Source organism: Zosterops lateralis (assembly GCF_965231275.1).
Source record: "Zosterops lateralis genome assembly, chromosome: 2".
Lineage (NCBI taxonomy): Eukaryota > Metazoa > Chordata > Aves > Passeriformes > Zosteropidae > Zosterops > Zosterops lateralis.
In genome coordinates, this window is record NC_139763.1 from 86,395,729 (window position 1) to 86,415,996 (window position 20,268).

Genomic DNA, 20,268 nt, shown 5'->3' on the forward strand with positions numbered 1-20,268 from the left:
CAGTAAATGTGATCCAGAATAGGGGATGAGCGGAAAGAAGGAATAGTACAGCAAGGGAGCAGGGTAATAAACCAAGGGCTGTCATAGAACATGTAGAATAATTCATTCCAATTCACACAATGATAATTATGGAGCATTTCTTTAAACATCCATCACCCAAATGAAGTGTTCCAACTCTGTGTGGTGGAAGTTGTTAACATAAAAATGCAGACAGGGCTCTCTGCAACTGGTATTCAAACTGATACCACTTTGCATTAGTGTCAGTATGAGTGAATTCCTAACCTGTGAATCATTAACATACACCGTGGAATAGTTTTGCATCCTACCTGTGTATTAATCATGATCATCTGTTCTTAATTGAGTCTTTCTAAATCCCCAATACTTCACCAGCCTCCCTGAAATTTCTGTGTGTTTTGGGAAGATCTCTCAAGTGCAGGTCCCCAGGACAGAGTTTTCTCCATGAATGCACAAAGTGCCTCTAACCCAGGAGAGTCTGCAGGTGAGGCTCTTGCTCTCATGCAGTGTAAATTGATATGGCTCCAGTGCACTGAATAAGGCAATGCTGGCTGAGGCCAGCACAGAACTGGGCTCTCCATCCTCCCCTGCTCTCAGGCCCATCACACACGCTGTGTTGGCAGAGGTGGGCAAGCTAATCTGAGCATAGCCTCTCTCTGCAGAGATTGCCCAGCACTGGAATAGGATCACTACTTCCTTTGGGTAGTGAGCAGGTAGAAGAATCTTCCTATTTAGCCTTTGCATTTCACTGGAAGAAAAACAAAGCTGTTTAGAAAATACATTCCTAACAAATTACTGACTTGTTCTGTGAGGGGTTATTCCCTTACTTTATGTATTCACAAAGATGATAAACAACATACGGCTTAACTGTGCTGTCCCCATCTTGAAAAGAGGTGTTGTTCCTATCTCCCAGAGGCACTGCAACTTGCAATTACTGCTCTGAAGTGATGCAAGATCCCTGCTTGAGTGGTGTTATATAAAGGTTGTTGTTGTGTGACATACAGTAGCACATCCAGCCAGCATGGAGTTGTTATTGCACCAGCTACGGCACAAACACGTAAGGAGGGACCATCCCTGCCCACAGAGGTTTGGACAGGAAGGGAAGCTGAGGCAGGGATGACTGAATGTGCCCGAGCAGGTTTGGGGCAGAGCTGTTGTATAAAGACAGGTCTTAGAAATCCATCCCTAGCAAATGGGTTGTGTTTTCCACGTGAACATGGGCTAAGAGGACTCAGCTTTTATGGGTGCCATGCCCAAGTTTTGCTTTAAAGGGTGAAAAGAAGGTTAGAGAATAACCCAACTCAAAGAGCTGTAGAGAGACATTTTATTACTGCCTGAGCTGGGGGGGAGAGGATCAGGCTTTGAAATGTACAGTGTTTCTAGATCTGAAAGTTGATAGTGAATCTCAGCCAGGGTATAATACACTGTAATACAAAACCTGGCTTGTCTGCATGAGACTCCAATGGCAGTCAAACCCCCTTTCAGTGGCCACTGCTCCATTACTTAAAAATCAATAATAAAATACGAAGCTTTTATTGATTCCCCTCGTGGTTTTTTATTGCTATTTTTTTTCTCCAGGAGGGTTTTTGGCATCACTCGCGTTTGGCTGTTTCTTGCTCAACCTCTTTGTTTTCCTATGGCACCTTCATCTCAGGCACAAGCCCCTGAGCACAGGGAGGGTAAAGCCAGCCTCGCCTTTCCGAGGTGAGAAGGACCTATTCCATCAAGAGAGTGGAAGAGTCCTGGGTTAATGAAACCTTATGAGGGAGAGGCTTGGGGGGGAGCTGTACTTTTTAATTAAGGAAAGGTTGCGCTGTTAGAGATCACCTGCTGCAGGACGCATAAAGTTTCTCCATAGGCACTGTATGAGCGTGGGGGGGCCAGGGACGAACGGCAGCCCCTCGGGGGCGGCGTGGGGCCGGCCAGCCCCTCTCCCCGCGGGGTTTGTGTCTTTAACAGGGCTGGCGGGGCGCCGGGCGGGCGGAGGCGTGGTGAGCCGGGAAGGAGCCAGTTTCCTGCTTCCCCGCTCGCAGCCGAGCGGCGGCGGGGGGAGGCGCTCGCCGTCCCCCCCAACCATCCTTCCACATCCCTCCCTCCCTTTTTCCCTCCCTCCCTCCACCCACCCATCCATCCATCCGTCCCTCACCCACCCAGCCACCCCCGCCCGCCCTCCATGGGCCGGCGCGGCCGGCGCTGAGCGCCGGGAGGCAGCGCCCGGCGGCCGCGATGAGCGGCGGGGAGGTGGTGTGCTCGGGCTGGCTCCGAAAGTCACCGCCGGAGAAGAAGTTACGGAGATACGTAAGTCTCAGCCCACCCCATCTCATCCTTACCCCGGCCCCGGGAAAGCCGGGATCCATCTCCCCCGCCTCCATCCCCGCTCCCCCGCCGCCGGCCCGGGTGCACCTGCCGCCGCCTCTCTCGGCAGAGGAGGCTGGGCAGGGCTGGGCAGGGCGGGGATGCCCCTTGCCCGGGCGGGGAACGGCCGCTCGGGGAAGGCGGGTGGGAGCATCTCGGAGCCCCCCCGGCGTGTTCCCTGCCCCGGGGCGCTGGGTGGGCGGTGACGGCGCGGCCGGAGCGGACTCGGCGCCGGGGCCGTTCTGGCTGCGCCCCGCGGTGGCCGCGCTCGCCCGGGACCTGCCGCGGTCACACCCCCGCCTTTGAAGCCTGTTTTAGGGGAGCCCGGGAGTGCCTCGGTCCCAAAGAGTAAAGGTACTAACGCATCTTGGATCCCCCCCCAGCGTTCCCATAATAGTCGCCCTCCCTAGTCCCGTGCAGGGTTCCCTATTAATCATTGAACGTCCGAAGCCTTTGAAGATAGCACCGGTAGCGCTTCGATAGCCTTTGTGTCGTTAGCGGCTGAGATCAAACACTTGAAAGAAGTTGTGGAAAGAGGGTCCAAACGCCAGCTCTGTCACATTCCCCACTCGCTGAAAGAAATAACTGTTCTTTGCGTCCCCTGCCTGACGGTCCTGCCGTGTGCCACGAGCATCAGCGCTCGGAAACGCGCTGCCGTCCTGTGACTCGGCACATCGCTACCCCGGGTTTCAGGGGTCCCACTCCCTGACACCAATGACCAGCCTCAGCCAGCCTTCAGAGGACTGGAATGCAGCCTCTGGGAGGGAGCTGGATGCTGTCCCTTCCTGGGGGGACACCAGCCAGATCATCCTTTGGTCCTGTTGCTTTTGCCTGTGTGCATTTCGGGAATGGCAGGCGGAACAAGTGCGGCTGGTGTCTCCCCAGTGCTTGCTATTGATTGATGGAAGCATCACTGCCTACCCTTGGGAGGGAGATGGATGTCTGTAGTCCCGTACTGCAGGCTAGAGCAGGACTGGGGTTGGGTCTGATATGTGATAGACTGTTATTAGCCTTGCCCAAAATGGGTTCAGCCCTGTAGACATCAGTGATACCACATCCCTTTGCATTAGATTGTGTGTCCAGTTGCTCTTGGCAGTCTTTTCCTTGTGTCCTTTCCTGCTCTTCCAGGGAATACCAAGTTGGCACAGGGCTGTGGGATGGAACTGCTAGGGAATCCAGTAAGGTAAACCTGAGTGTTTATGTGGGAAGTATCAACCCCCTAATGAACGTAGGCAGGCTTTGTGGGAGGTGGACAGAATGACTTTGTGCACGCTGAACTGGAGGATGCTTTTAGCTTAATGGAGCAAAGCACCTTCCTCCCGCAGAAATCAACTAATTGCTGATCCTGAGTCACCAATGGCCTTAACTCATCAAACATCATTAGCTCCCCAGCATCTGCCCCATGAAAGGGCGCTCACGTCACTGTCTGAATATCCAGCTTGTGCTCTGGCATTCCAGCAAGAGCTGAATAAATCTGCTAAATGCTCTACACGGAGGGTGTGACACGCCGGTGGTTAGTGCTAATTATCGATGTGCATAAGAGTGCTTTTCATCCACACACATCCCAAAGTGCTTTGCAAGCCACCTATGTTTTCAAAACATCCTCATTCTCCCAAGAGGAAATGCAGCCATGGCGAGATGTGCCCGGCCATCCCACGCAGGCTCCGCGGGGCAGGAAGCGATGCTTGGCAGATGTCACTCAAGGGGATCTCTGCTGGAGCGGTCCCGGCGCTGTGGTCAGTGGGACTTCCCTTCCAGTCACACCAGTTGCACCAGCTTCCTGCATCGGTGGCTGGATTTGAAAGTGTTTGCCTTCAGCTTGGATTGTGTCTCACTCGGTGGTGCTCCGTCCCTTTGCTTTTTAATGCATTATTAGTGATACTGTATTTATGTAGCTGTGGTGTGCATTCAGGGTGTTGGTGTGTGGATCAGGTTCTCCTCAAGAGTAGTTCAGAGCAGCTTGCTGGTCCAGAGCCTGAGGATGATGGCTTTCCTCCCATAGAACCTACCTTTGTGCACAATATACCCACGATTGGACTTCGGTTTTCGTGCACAAAAGGCAGTTTACATCACCTTTTGTACGGCCTCAAAGGGAAGGTGCTGAATCGCTGGCTTTGCCACTTTCCTTATACCTTCAGTTTATATTCTGCTTTGAGACCTCAAAGGAGAAATCTCAGTCTGCAGGATGCTGCTAATGGGGTTTGAAGTTCCTGCTCTGGCTGTATTGACACAGGGTAGAGGATAGATTTATTTTTTCTTTGACAAGTGCATTTCAAATGTATGTGTCTGCACATGGGCGTGTTGCTAACACTGTCCTTGAAGTGCTGTGCTTTTATAAGCCTGGTTTTGTTTTGCTTTTATTTTTCAAGGAAATCTATGGCAAGAGAAGAAAGTACTATATTTTTTCTCTAACTTCCACCCAGGGTGGTTGGTAAAGGGAACTCTTCTCCACACCTAATCTGTGCAGCATTAATCTGCATTTACAGCAATACCTGCTCCATTTACAGCAATACCTGCACTGTTTATGTGAGATTGTGGGACCTATTTGTACAACGCTCTGGGAAATATCAGTGTTGTGAGTTTCTCCTCTGTTGAGGAACATTCAAATGATCAAACGATGACTGCTTAAAGGTTGAGACAAAGTGTACCTTTTTTCAGTCTCATAACTACAGACAGGAGTTCATGTAGACTCTGGGCAGTTTGGCTGTAAATGCTACTGTAATATTGATAATAAAAGCTAAGCAAACAATTGAAGGTCAAAAGTAATTGAGTATCAAAATGTCTCTTTCCCCCTCTGTTCTGCTTGGAACATCAAGCTCCCTAATCCTCTTGCTTAATTGCTTTTTTTCAGACAAACACTTTTTGCACCTTCATAGAATGGTTTGGGTTAGAGGAGATGTTTAAAACTCGTCTATCCCGATCCCCTGGCAATGAGCAGGGACATCTTCAACTAGACCAGGTTCTTTAGAGCCCTGTCCAGCCTGGCCTTGTATGTTTCTAGGGATGGAGTATTCACCACCTCTCTGGGCAAGCCAGTGCTTCACCACCCCCATTTTTAAAAATTTTCTTCCTCATATCTGGTCTGAATCTACCCTCTTTCAGTTTAAAACCATTGTCCCATGTCCTGTTGCTACAGACCCTATTAAAAAGCCTGTCCCTATCTTTTGCCTTTCTGACTTTCATGCATGAAAGGGTCTCCTTGTACACAGCCACAAAGCACAGAACTGTCTTTTAATTCTCCTCCTGGCTCCTCCTTAAAACACACGTGAAAAAAAAAAAATAAAAAAAACCCAATCCCTAAACAAAACCCTGGGCTTTAGTTGTGTGACCAATGAGCCGAGACCAGAGCATGTTATGCTGGTCCTGTACTGACTCACTGTCTCCTGGTCCTCTCCTGCTGGACGTGCCTGTCTGTTGTCTCCTGTGTTAGACGTGGGTTTAGAGCAGTGTTTTGTGTCTGTCCGCTGCCCGCCACGATGGGCTCGGGGGTGGACTGTCTGGCAGGGAAGCACTGTGAAAAATAAGTGCTGTCATAGAGCAGCTCAGCTCCCTATCGTTGGATCAGGGTGCTCTGCCTGCTCATTTATGTACCATGAAGTCAGAGTGTTTTCTGTCTGGCTGAGATGTATGTCTGCAGTTCTGACTAAAACAAAAGCTTCTCGTCGTGTACTGGTTTTAACAGTCCTTTAATACTTTGGGTAGTTTTGTTTTGTTTTTTTCTTCCCAGCTGGTTTATCTGGGTTTGGCTTTGTGAATCAATGTCATTCTTACATCAAGCAAAAGCAGTCTAATCAAGGTCGTTGGAAGAGCTGCTCCTCTCTGATGGGACAAGCAAAAAGAGGTTAAAGGGCTGATTTACTGATTGCAGCCCTATTTCTAGGGGCATTCCTTGATGAGGGGCTTATTTTGGTTCCTGAAGTAGATCCTTCATATCCCACCTGAAAATGCATTGTAAGGATGTCCTCCTTAAATGAGAATGTGGGATGTGGACTGAAGAAGGACCATTAGTGCAGAGATATCATAGGCTGTCAAGTGGTGGGGATGCCAGGAGGAGTTTGGCACAGTGCTGATTGGGATGAAATTTTATAGGAGGGAGAAGCAAGAGCATCTCTTTATTCTGCAGCAAAGTACAGAAGATAGGTATTGTGCAAAATTATCTCCTTTTTTTTTTTTTCCCTCTTCTCTTTAAGGAGTTTTAATTGGCCACGCCCATGCTCAGCTGTGTCATGCCTCATTCAGGATGCTCTACCCACTAACAAAAGTAGGAAATAGTTGCAGACACGCCAGAGAAAAGCATCAAAAATTGAGCAGAAATATAGACAGCAGAAAGACTGAAGGAAATGGGGTTGTTTGGGGATGAGAGGGCTGAGAAGACAAATAAGAGTCCTCGAGTATGCCAAAGGTAGCTGTGAAGGGGAAGGGGGTAAACTGTTCTCCATGGCTGGTGGTTGGAGGCCAAGAAGTGCTGAGCTTGAACTGCAGTAAGGGAAACAAGTGTAGGAAAAGCTTCCTAACCTCTGATTGCCAGAGGAGTGGAACAGTGGAACAGATGGTTTGGGATGGGCTTGGAGTCTCCATCGTGGCAGTTCTGAAGTGCGGGTTGGCCAAACTCCACTTCAGAGAGCTGAATCTGTTTTCAGGCAGTGGAATAAATTTGACAAGTTCTCCAAAAGTACCTTCCAATGCTGGTTTAGGTGAATTTATGGATTTTGACCCTGAATGCAGGGAGGGATAGCTACGAGGCTTAAGAGCACCAATTATATCACCTGGATCTCCTGATGGGACTCAGGGAAGTCCTCTGAAAAGTTTTTTGTAGGAAGTTTTGGCTGCACTGAACCCCATGAGTTTGCACTTATTCCATCTGTCAGACTACCTTGCTGCACCCTGCTCCTCCCCTGTAATCTCCCAGCTTGATTCCAAAAGACCATCATATATTTTACCTATTGTGATCTGCTGCATGATTCAGAAGAGGGATGAACTCTTGCTCCACCAGAGGTTTTTCAGGTCAGGGGGTGCATTTTGCTTGCAAAGGCAATGCCTGCCAGCACTCCTGCTACACCAGCTCTCTTGTGCAATGCTGCGCAAAGGTCCCGCTCTCTAACTTGTTTCTCTGCTGCATCATTGCTGATGAGTCAAAATGACCTCTTCCCTACAACCTCCTTTTGGGGTCTGGTCTTTTTTTGAGTGTGGGGCTGCATTACTTTGCCCACTGCAGCATTTTCTGCAAACAGGTGGTGATGTATTGTCATCATGATAATTGTGATCTAGTAACAGGCAGATACTTGAAGGATGGTTGTGGGAATGATGGAGTCAAATTCTTCGTGATTGTAGAAGGTGACAAAATAAGGAGCAACAACCACCATCCAGCTTAGTAGGTTCAGGTTGGGTCTTAGGAAAGCGCCTCCAGTAAGAGGGTGATGGTGTAAAGGAATGGGTATCCACAGAGGCTGCAGGGTCTCAGTCTTTGGAGGTTTTCAAGACTTGGCTAGAGAAAATTCCAGCTGACCTGATCTAGTGACACCTCAAATGCAAGGCTGGACTAGAAACCTCAAAGGTGCCTGTAACCCAACATTTCTTACACCTCTGTAAGGTACAACATGGAGCCATGAATCTCAGAAGCAGCAGAGCTGTTGTATCCCAGCTTGCTGTGAAGGTGGACAGTCTTTGTTTTGTTTGCTGCCAGCACACTTGCTGGGGCAGCTCTTCAGCTGCTGAAACCAAAACAGGTTCGGTCAGGACTAACCCATGCATGTTCTGAGGCATTGCATCAATTGAGGTGGACATGCCCACAGAGGTAAGGAGTCCATGTGTTGTGTGGGGAGTGAACCTGGTGTATTTTCCTGGTACTTTGGCTTTGCTAAGACAGCTTGAGTGAATCCTCAACTATCTGTCATGACTTCAGAGTTGGCTGATTGTCCTGGCAGCCCACAGTGGGTGTAAAAGATTGATGGTGGCAATGCACAGGTTGAACTTAAGAAAGACAAACAATACTTAAGGAAAGTGTGCGAGGAGACTGGCTTTGTTTCTCTTTGAAAGAGAGCAGAAGTGATACTGAAACAATTTTTTTTCCTTTTTCTTTTAGCAACTATCAGATGGAAGACATGATGCAAAAGTGTTTACCAGACCGAAGCACATAATTTATAGTAGTGACTCAAAGGCAGAACAAAAATTATTTATCTGTATTACAGTAGCAGCTGAGGCAACTGGGGCTCCACGTGCTGTGTCTGGGGAGATCTGCCCTGAAAGGTCTGGTCTGATGGGGAAACCAAGGCATAGAGCAAGTCAGTGATTTGGCTGCACTTGTGTTCAGGGTCATTCCCACAGCTGGAAACTCACCTTGGCTTTATGGTTTCTACCTGAGCCAGGGGCTTCCGAGCTGCTCGCAAGCTGCTGAGGATGTGAGAAGCTGTGGAAACAGATTGCAGCTGGTCCAGGGAAGTACATACTGCATCTATCAGGGATTTGGATGATGAGGGTGCCAAGGTCGTCAAAGGTCTCTCCGAGATGAGTTGATCCAAAAGGTTTGGAAATTACTGCTTTTAGTATAAATAGCTCTTCCTTTCAGTATTCCTTTGAAATCTTTAAAGTCTCACTTTCCTATCATAATGCTTAGGTGGGTCTTTCAGCACCTTACAGTGGTGACAAAATGTATCTTGGGAGGTGGAAGAAATAAGAGAGAATTTTTTATTTACTTCAGGGTGCCTCTAGAGCAGCAGTAGAGCTGAAAGATATTTGTTACCATTCTGCATAGCTTCTCCACCTTGCTGCCAAGTGAAACCAGCTTTGTGGTTATCATGTGGTTATCATGGGTTAAACCACAGCAAATTGGCAGTGAGCGTGGGAGGCTCTATAGATGGAGCCAGTGTAGAGCATGGCTGGTGACTGATCTTTTGTGGGGTTCTGCAAGACTCAGTCTTAGGGCCAGTGGTCTTCAACATCTTAAAAAATTACTTGCATGCAGGACTCAAAGGGATACTAAAGGAGTTTGTTGATGATATTAAGTTGGGAGGAGCTGTTGACTCCCTCCAAGGCAGAGAGGCCCTACAGGGAGATCTGAACAAATTAGAAGTCTGGGCAATCACCAGCCATATGAAGTTTAACAAGAGAAAGCATTAGATTCTGCACCTGTCATGGGGCAACCCTGGATGTACGGACAGCCAGAGGAATGAGATTCTGGAGATCAGTGCCACAGAAAGGGACCTGGGGGTCCAGGTGGACAGGTAGTTGAATGTGAGTCAGTGCCCAGGCAGCCAGGAGGGGCAACTGTGTCATGGGGTGCATGAGACACAGCATTCTGATGCCTAGCCAGGCAAGGAAAGGGATTGTCCTGCTCTGCTCTGCATTGGGGCAGCCTCACCTTCAGGACTGGGGGCTGTTTTGGGTGCCACAGTGTATGAAAGATACTAAGCTGTTAGAGAGCATCCAGAGGAGGGCCACAAAAATGGTGAAGGCCCTGAAAGGGAAACCTTAAAAGGAGCAGGTGAGGGCACTTGGTCTGTTCATCCTGGAGAACAGACTGAGGGGAAACCTCATTGTGGTCTGCAACTACTATGGAAGCAGAGGGGTGGGTTCTGATCTCTTCTCTATGGTGACCACAGGACCGAGTGAATGGCATGAAGCCGTGTCAGGGAAAATTTAGGCTGGGTATTAGGAAAGGGTTCTTCACCCAGAGGGTGGTTGGGCACTGGAACAGGCTCCCCAGGGAAGCGGTCACAGCACCAAGCTTATCAGAGTTCAAGAAGCACTTGGATGATGCTCTTGGGCACATGGTTTGAGTCTTGGGGTGTCCTCTGCAGAGCCAGGAGCTGGATTTCAGTGATCCCTGTGGGTCCCTTTCAGCTCAGGATCTTCTGTGATTCTGTGATCACTTTCCTTTCTTATTTGTGATTAGCGACAGAAAAAGCAAATATTCATTGTGTGGATTTACAAAAAACAGACCTGAGACCTTAAGAAGAGATTCAAACCATTTGCATGCTGCCAGGCAAACATACACAGTTGCACCAAGGCGTGCCTGCCACAACCTTGCAGTGCATAAAGAGGATTTCCTCAAGGTCAGCATGCAAGCCTGCACAGTGCCATCGTACATATGTCATCAATCATATCTAGTCATACCTCAGTTTAAATACGTGATATGTTTAAACAGAAAAAATTTAAAGATATTTAAAAAGCAGCTTTGGTCAAAAAAAATGTTCTTAGCTGTCTTTAGCCTGCAAGCTGTGCCTTTAAAGGACAGGAGGAAAATCTGAGTGCTGGAAGCATATGTTTCTTGCTGTGTAAGATAGCCAGCGGTGCCTGTTTCTCCAATGAATCTGGACTAAATCCAGCAACCTGGGGAGGAAAGGGGGAAGCTGATTTTATCTCTGGATTTGCGTTTTCATATTTGGTTTCTATTTTTTTTCTGAGTTCTTGTGCACTTTTCCTGGAGAAGGTTCTGATCTGGGAAATCTTGCATCAGTCTGATTGTCTGCATTACACTAATACCTAGAAATTAACTTCTCCATCCAAATGTGAATATTCTCACCCCAAAATGATGTGTGTTCAGGGTAGGATGTTCTCTCTTGGGCCAGAAATGGGACATTTTTATTTATAGTTTAACTCTGGTTTTGAGGCAGGATTAGTTGGGAACAACTCTTAGGCATTTCTGTTTTAAGTGTTCAGATTGCTTCTTCTTTTCTGTTGCTTCAAAAGCTTTTTTGTCTCTGCCTACTCCAGACTCCACATGGCCTTTGAATTTTTGAATGCTATATGTTTGTTCTCTCTGTTACAGAAATAATAATCTATTGACAGAAATGGAAATCTGTTGACTGAATGATCTTGTTGGGGTTTTTTTTAAATTATTATTTATTCTTTCTTTTGCTTCCCCACGCCTTTTGGACACATCCAAACTATTTCCATCATGTCTTCTGGATTGAAGATACTGTCCTAATAGCATTTCAGTACTTGTTATGCATCTTATTCCATTTAAACCTAGTATTTTCCAAAGGCGTTTGCTTTGGAAGGCATTTAGACATTTCTTTGGTGAAGTTCCAGGTCCCGCATCCATATGGTAAGATGGAAATAACATTTTGAGTCAAAGATTTGCGATCTCCGGAATTTCATGGATTTTCAGTGTTTAAGTTTTGCTGATGATCCCAGCTGCTGCCTAGCCCATTCATTCAGTGGTTCCTCACTGACCTTCAGAACAAGCCAGTGGACTTTCATGTGGCTGCCAAAAGTTGCAAGTTGACTCGCTAAATCCACTTTCTGGCCACTTAACATGATATCCAGCTAGGGATTATGTCTCATTTCCAAAAGTGACTAGTAAGCTTTAATTTCTCTCCTCTCTATTGGTGGCACTGGGGTGTCTTTTAAACTTTCAACTTTGAAGAACTGTGTTGCAGGTACATGGAAGCTTTGGTACCGTGTGCTGCTATTGAACTGGGCAGTGCTTTCATTTGTCTGCATTTTTTTAATCTCATAATAATCACAGTAATGATGCTTAATGGGGTTATTAGTCATTGCTACCAATCTGTTCTTCAGATCTTCATCTACATAGCTATTTAAGGTACTTTTGGTTTTGGGGTTTTTTTTGCTTATTTGTAGGGGGAAATATGTGATTTTACTGCTCACTGGATGTTCTTGCCTCAAAACTGTACCCCATGGAAAAGGGCAGGTTGGCTATGCAATTCAGCTCAGGGTTTTGGTAGTTGCCTCTCCATTTAAAAGTCTCCATTACCACTCCTGTAGAGGTCACGACAGCAACTCCAGATCTCCTTTCTTCTCACACTGCTTGCCCACAGGTGCTGTGTTTGAGAGCCGTCCAGCACAGGAAGGGGCAAGCACAATAAACCACAGAATCATGGAATCGCAGTGGTTTGGGCTGGAAGCAACCTTAAAGATTACCTAGTCCCAACCCCCTGCCATGGGCAGGGACACCTTCCACTAGACCAGGTTGCTCAGAGCTCATCCAGCTTGGTCTTGAACATTTCCAAAGATGGAGCCATCCACAGCTTCTCTGAGCAACCTGTTCCAGTGCCCCACCACTCTCACAGTAAAGAATGTCTTCCTAACATCTAATCTAAATCTCTCCTCTTTTAGTTTGAAACTCTTCCTGCTTTTCCTATCTCTGTCTGTCTGTGTAAAAACAAACTCTTCTTTTTTATAAGCTCCCTTTAAATACTGGAAGGCCACAATGAGGTCTCCCCAGAGCCTTTTCTTCTCCATGCCCCTTCCATAAATGCCCCTCTGAAAATGCCCCTTCTGGCTGATTGACAGCATAAAACAACTGCTCTGCTTCCATGCCATCAACACTGCACACAGCTCCTTTGATTCTGGGTCACAATGTTGTTCCTAAATAGCTCCCTCCAGATAGGAAGCTCCCAGAAAATCCTCATTTGCTTTGACCCAAGAAGAATCGATGACTTGAGGCTTGTGTTCTCCCCCGTCTCTCCTTCCCTGCCTGCCTCGCCCACTGACCACCACACGTAATGTCAGGCTGGAGTTTCCAGCAGACTGTGGGGAATAGAAGAGCTCATTGTTTTGGGGGTCAGGGCACAGGGCCAGTGTGGCAGGAGAGAGGGGCGCAGAGCTGGCAGCTGAGCCCCACTGCTACCTCCAGCATGGCCTCATGTTATCCATAGGGGAAGCCACGCAGACAGTGGGCACTCTGTGATTGTGGCTCCTTAAAGCCTTTGAGGGAAGGGAATAAATAAATAATAGAACTGAAAGGAAAAAAAAGAAGAGATGCAGAAGATATGGGGTTTACAGACTGACAGGGGTCCTTTTAGCTGTCCTGACCAGAAGGAGATGCTGAGAAAAGTAGGCTGGTCCCTGCTCAAGCCTTCAAAATTGTCAGTTGAGGTTTTAAGTGAGCTTTATCTGTTCAGGTCCTTCTCTGAGCCTTCTGTGCGCATGGAGTGAGGCAGGACAGAGAGCAGGAAGTTTTTCTGCCAGCGATCAGGACTTTATCCCGAAGCAATGTGTGTGTGGGTGGACCCCTGACACCAGCGTCTTTGGAGAAGGGTGATGAGAGTGATTAGGAGCCTGGGAAAGCTTTACACAACAGGCCTCCAAAGCAGCAAAGGGACAGCCACCTTCCAAGGAAAGTGAACGACAAAGTGCTCTGATAAAAATCCTCAGGGCTGCTGCCCGTGCAGATGGGGGACAGCATTTCAGCTTGGCTTGTGGGACTTCTTACATGAGCACCCCAGGGTCCTTCTTTGGGAAGTGGTCCTAAGCATTTGGCACATCACCAAAGAGAGCAATGTGCCATCCCATCTTGGAACCCACTCTTGGAGAGGCAAGATCTGTGCTTGGGAGAGGTGACCAGATGTGTCTGACCCTTTGGCATCAAATGCAGAAGGGGAGCAGGTCCCAGGTGTTAAAGCTTGTAAGATCTTTTTGTTTGTTCATCCTTCAGCAAGTTCTGCCTCTGCTGTTGATGTGTGAGGGGGAAGAAGCAGCCTCCTCCTACCAACTCTGAGTTTGCGCCTTATAAAGTAGATGAGATATGCGTAATGTGAATATCTGCAATTTTAGAAGTTATCAGCATGAAGAAAACACTGGAAAGGAACAAAATTGTTGTTTTGAGGTTTAAAGCAGTCAAACAGTTGAGGATGGATCTTTCCAAGAGATCAAGCTGTTTCCTTTTCAGAGAGTTTGCACCTGTAATGGGGTGTGCACTGGTCCAAGATTAGCTAGATCCAGCACCATAGCCATAGAGTTGCTCCTAAAGCCATTTTCAGCCACTGCCTTACACTCCCTTCAAAGTCAACCCAAGGGAGGGAGGGCCTGAAGGGATCAGGCCATTGTCTCAAACACTTGCAAAACATGTTGGCTGAGGCTTTGACCGGTAATCAATCAGTACACTATTTTGGCATCAAATCAGTACAGCCAGCTGGCATGCAGATAGGCTGATGTGCCATGTGCTGTCACAAGGAGGTGCATTGAGGAGCAAGATTTGAAGACAGTCATGTGTAGAGAAAAGGTTACCTGCAAGGTTTATTTGTTTGGGGTTTTTTTTCGATACTGAAGGCACCTCACATGCAGCAGAAGGCAGAGTGTGTTACAGATTGGTGTCATGGACAGTTGCTTCACAAAATATTCTATGCTCAGGAGTGTGTGCTAGATGTTCACAGGGAGCTGACAATGAGTGTTTGTCTTGGGCCTCATGCATTGCTCTGGGCTGGGACTGAGAAAGGGGCATAAAGCAAATCCTGACCTGTGCAATGTATAGGTTGTTCATGAGGCTTTTTTATGAGTTCTTGGTTAAATAGGGTGTTTCATGACGATGTTCTGTTGATGGTTTTTCTCTGTGCATCCTGCTTCTTGGGAGAGTCTGCCATGGCCAACTCAGTGCTGTTAAATGTTGTCATTAAGGCTTGTGGAGTGAAGTGTGGACCTGCTGCTCTGACACACTTGGAATTTCAGATAGAATTGAGTTGTTGAATACCACTTGGGAAGGACAGGCTTCAAGATTTGCATCTGTAATTAAGCAGAGCTTTTAAAGCCAGTTCTTTGCATTTCTTTGTACCTGGAGCCTCCCACTAACCAACCGTAGCTCAGGTTATGGAGGAAGGTGAGAAGCCAGAATGACATGTTTGGGGTTTATGTGTTCTCCTCTGCTGTGCATATTGCTGCCAAATCAGCTGTAATTTAGGCATGGTTCAACTCTTTGTCAGTGTGAAGGTGCCTGGTCAAAACCTTGGATTTCTTTCCTTCAAAGCATGGGAGACTTTTGACTTGTTATATATATTTAAAAATAAAAAAACATGCAAACCAAACCAACCAACCAAACAAACAAACAAAAAACAAAACAAAAAACCACAACAAAATACTGATTTGATGGAAAACAAGACACCAAAGCACAATCAGAAATGGCTGTGATGCTCTTCAAGTTGTAACTCAGATATTCATCCCTGGTCAGTATATATTCCTGGGTATTATCATATCTGCTTCTTCCATTTTCCCACCTTTGTCCTTTTTGTCCCCAAAGCCCAGTGGTGTGGCCTGGGCTTGGGTTCATTTTCTTTCTCCCAAGCTTTGGTCCTTGCACTTTGAACTCTCACTAATACCATGCACCTACCCTGAATATTCCTGTGTCTTGGCATTGTAACACTGAGATAGTTTGTAAACAAAAATTATATTTTAGATTTGCACATCCCAACAGAGCAAAGAGTTGGTACAAGGGGTTGGATGCTAAGTGAGTTTCCAACCTTTCCAGCCCTAGGCTACCAGGTTGTTTACTGGACTATTGGATCTTAATTGGCCCTGCCATTTTTACTGGCCCTGCGTTATAAGGAAATAGGAAATTACAGTGTACAGGGACTTAGCGGAAATTTCAGGGCTTTCAACAAGTCTGTCACAGAGCTGGGAACCAGACACCAACATCCTTCAGTCTCATCTTCATCTTCTCATTTCTAAGCTGTATCCCAGCACGCTCAGTCCCTGCAGTCTCGTGCTGAGGAATTCCAAGTTTCCTGAGCCAAGTTTGCTCACACGTGCCTTGCCTTGAAGTTCCTCGGATAGGGTTAGGACTGAATTCAGCCTGTTTAAAAACTCAGTCCAGCTGCCAGACAGGAAAACCTGATGAACAGAAAGTCAGTCAGACGTGGGAAAGGAGGGGGAAAAGGTGAGTGGTTGTTGTGTGCTGGGCAGGGCGTTTGTGCCAGAATCAGTGGATTTACTCTGTTTTGGGACTACACACATGGCAGGGCACATGTGTGTGCTGGTGGGTGAGCTCAGTTGGGTAATAAGAGTAAATCTGCTCTGCTTGTGAGAGGCTGGGAGTGAAACATGGTGTAATAGCGATGTGTATAATTTTGTACGGTGAGACAGTAATTTACTGTGCTGTTTCGGCCATCAGCACAACAGCTAGAGGCTGTTAAGATAATTTAGTGGAGGTTTGTGGTTATAAATACATTTCCATCATGACTAAGGATTCTAATAGAAATTAAATTCAGCCAAGGGGGTTTTAGTATTTTATTTTTTTGTTGCCTACTCCCCAGTGTTTCTGTTTTGATTTATTAATCTTAAGGAATAAGCTGAGAGATGGCTATTAAATGTTTTTTAACATATAAATTTGGAGTTGTAAAAGGAAAAAAACCACCAACACTGGATGCTGCAATTAATTTAGTGTAATCTAGTTGTTCAGCAGGGGGGCTCTGGGTTGTCCTGCTCTTGGCTGCTGATTCTACAGATATGTTGGATAATGTGAAAAGCTATTGTAATGCAATTCTTTATTATATAAATGTTTTTCACTTGGAGTGTTTTGGGCAAAAGAGAAAATAGTCTTCTCCATCCGTCTTGTCTTCACACAGGATAAGTTGTTCAGAATTAAGAACTGTTCTTTGAAATTTAAGCACAACTGCATTCAAATGTCCAGGTGCCCACCTGGTGCCTGAGCTGGTATCAGCTCAGGACCTCAACAAACCCCCAGGACCTTAGCCCTGGACATCCAGGCATGTCCTGCATCCATACAAAACCCCCCTTCCACCATTGAGAACAAGGAGCGTGAGCAATGTGATCTGTGGGAATGCCTCAGCTCTCCCACTCTGCTGTCTTAATCCAGATAATAACAACAGAAAGTTTGAAGGCTTAGTTTGGAATTGGATAGCTCTCCAAAAATAGGCCCTCCCTGAAGATATCTCCTACTTCCTGCTGGGCTGGAAAAGCTGTGCTGGCAGCCTATGCACTTGGATATTTAGGCATCTTCTGGAGCCTAAAGCATGAAGGAATGCAAAATAATAGAGGAAATCAGTCGAACTTGTTAAATTTCAGAACAGCATTTGGTTTGTGCTTAGAAAAGTGTTCTCCCCCACGCTCTTCCTGCATAAAAAGGCTCTTGAGCCAAACCCCAATATTTACAAATACTTCTGAGATCTTCCAGGTGCTGCAGCTCAAAAGTATTTGACTTCTTCCAGGCTAGACCCTCTTTCTCTGAATAACAGATCTTGGCTTAAATGTGTCTGAAAACTGTGGACCTCAAACAGGTCCCTGTGCATGCAGAGCGGTGTTGGCTCCAGCTCTGTCTTCATGTGCTCAGGACACACAGTTAAGTTTAAAAAGTCCCCTAGAACAACAAACTTTTGTTGTTTTGTTACATTGAAAGGCCTCTGAACATCTCAGGGCATAGCTGATACCATCTGGTGTATTTTAGGAGCTCGTCATCAGGAGCTTCATCTCCAGTCACCTTTGGGACAGTGGGCTGAACATGGAGGTGGCAGGCACAGAGGTTTCCTCTGCACAGCTCTCTGCAAGGCTATGTGTTTTAGTACCCTCATCTGTCCATTTTATTTTAGTCTTCCTTTCTCCTTTTCGTGTAATGTGTAACCTTTAAGGGGTTGTCAGCAGGAACACAGTTTTCCCAGCACGTGACTTGTCTTTTGGTCACTGAGCACCTGGTTTTATGGCACTGAGTGGAGCTGCCTCCGTAAGTCCATCTTAAGACAAGTAGGAATGAGCACAGAAAGGCTGGCATGGCCATGTGCTCCGTCCCCGTGTGCTGCAGAGAATCCCAGAAACCCAGCCTCAATCTCTGCCTGAACAGAGCCATGCTGGGAGGAGCAAATCCCATTCCAAGCAGGACTCCACAAAACCAAGGCTAAAATTTTAAAAAGCAGTATTATTAACTTGACTCCACATGTGGTGAGCCTGTGCTTAGGAAGTAGGAAAAATCTACATTTCCAAAGTTGTTGAATAGGAATTGTAGTGTAAAACTCTTTCCTGCATCCTCCTTCTTATGAGGTTTCCACAGGGACTACTGGGATGATGCAGACAGCTGGTAATTCACCCCGCTGTCTCCCCAGCCACACCAGCACCAGCTCTAAAAACCGTGTTGGGAACAGAAGTTTAGAAACACAGTCTCAACCTTTCCCGGCTTGTTTTTCCCATCTGTTTTTAACAGCATGTTCTTGCCACTTGGACCTTTCTGGGCTTGATCTTGTGATCCCTGATGTAGTATGACATTTCCAGTTTATTAGGAATGCTTTTGTTTATTTGCTGGGTGGGTTTTTTTTCTTTATTTCTTTCTTTCATTTTTTTTTCCTTTTCCCTGGGTTGTGTGGAGGCTTTCTGCCTCTGCTGCCAATGCAAACGTCCCCTCCCGTGCTGGGAGGTGCCACCCACACCCGTCCCCTGTGAAATCAGGACGTTTATCTCACTGGTTTCTAGTACTTTCAGTGGTTTGGGGACCGTTATTAAACAAAAAGGAAGACTGATTGTGTTTTTATATTTTTCTGTCCTTTTCTAACATTTCATAATAAAAAGCCAGGTCCTAGAGCACTGAAGCAAGTGAGGTTTTAAAATTCAGTTGTTGTTTTTAAACTTAAGACCAGCAAGAAGAGCCTCAGGGCTGCAGTTTGCTTGCTGGTGGCATTTTCAGTTTACACAGCCTATTTTTTCTTAGCATATTGAGTTTATTGCCTGTTGCATGCAAGAGTGAGTTTGCTTCTAAGCTGAAAATAGCTCAACCAGCCTTTAAGTTGCTCTATCTTTCCATTTTGCGTAAAATTCACCACACTTCCCTCCAGTGCTGGACAAATATTGTCAACAGGTGAGTGTCAGTGCCAGGGCAATATTGGGATTGTGGTCCTGCTCTGCCCGTAGTGTGCCGCTCTCCATAACCTATGTGTCCTCTATAATTTCCTTTGTTCTCCTTGAAATAAATCAAGTGATAACTTTTGGAGACCAGTTCTCAGTTCCTGGCTGACATAAATCCCACTGCCAAACTTCAGAAATGCTTAATTGCTGTTTTCAAATACTTTCAGCTGTTCTGTAGCAGCCAGTGGAGCATGTGGTAGTGTGGGAAGCTGCAGTCTGTGTGGTGTTTTGTAGGGGTCTCAGTCTAAAAAGTCCATTTTAAATGGGTAGGAGTCCTGTGATCATCCATGGAATGGATGGGGCACATGGACATGGTTTATGGTGGTGTGGGCTCTCAGGGACTTTGCTGGAGCTTCCAGCTGCATCACGAGGAGCAGGTACTCTCAGTCATTTTCTTGGCCTGGGGATAACAAGGACATGGAGGACAGATCACTCCATCAAGCTTATATTTACTAAACTGAACCAAATCTCTACTGTCAGGAGAGTAAATCTAGCAAGTGCCACATGGCTGCAGCTGCTGGGAGTAGAGATGAGGCAGATTTCGCTTGGGCCAGTTCAGCCTGCTCCTCAGCAAAGCTTCAGGTCCAAGTCTTTAATTGCTGTGATCTGTGAATGATCCTTTGAAAAAGTGAAGGTGGTGGTCTTGTGGTCCTTTACGAACACAAGCTGCAGTTGCAATCATGTGTGGTAAATCTTGTTCTTTGCCACAATGATCAGAATTTGGGTCTGCAACCATAAAGGTTTGCAACCAAAAATTGTTTATGTTGCAGTACCCAAAAAAGCTCAGAAAGTCCCGGGGAGCTCAGAACTGCTGTGCCTGCTTTTTAATTTCTTAAACACTGGTCTTCCCAGGAAAGCAGAGATGCCTCCAGAGACCCCACAACTCTGATTGCTTCCAGCCAAGCAGCAGTGGCATTTTTCTGTCCAGTGAGTCTGGTTTCTGCATCAGCTTTCCCAGAGTCCAGCCTTCACGTTGTCTGGTCTTTTCACTTTGTGTAGAAATCACCACACGTACCTCCAGTGCTGGAATATCATCAAGAGATGAGTATTGATGTCAGAGCAATACTTTATGGTATCATAGAATCACAGAATGGCTTTGGTCGGAAGGAACCTTAAACATCATCTAGTTCCAGCTCCCGGCTGTGGCCAGGGACACCTTCCACTGCACCAGGTTGCTGAGAGCCTATCCAGCCTTGCCTTGATTGCTTGCTCTAAGGCAAAAAGAGCTTCTCAATATCTTGTCCAAATGAATTGGAGATTCTGCCTGCTCCTGGGGATTCCTTGGGACATGCTTTGGGCAGCATCAGCCCGAGGGTGCTC

General features: G+C 46.6%; 1 protein-coding gene across 3 annotated transcripts in view; it reads left to right on the forward strand.

Annotated features, from left to right (window-relative positions):
- The first annotated feature begins 2,212 nt into the window (after positions 1 to 2,212).
- Positions 2,213 to 20,268, forward strand: part of GAB2 (GRB2 associated binding protein 2) — an 89,937-nt gene continuing 71,881 nt past the window's right edge. For all 3 annotated transcript variants that reach the window (XR_014589399.1, XM_083855714.1, XM_083855715.1), the window contains exon 1: positions 2,213 to 2,313. Coding sequence is in view for 2 of the 3 variants with exons in the window: in XM_083855714.1 (XP_083711840.1) it covers positions 2,242 to 2,313 (72 nt within the window). In the remaining variant the exon portion in view is untranslated. The remainder of the gene's footprint in view (positions 2,314 to 20,268) is intronic.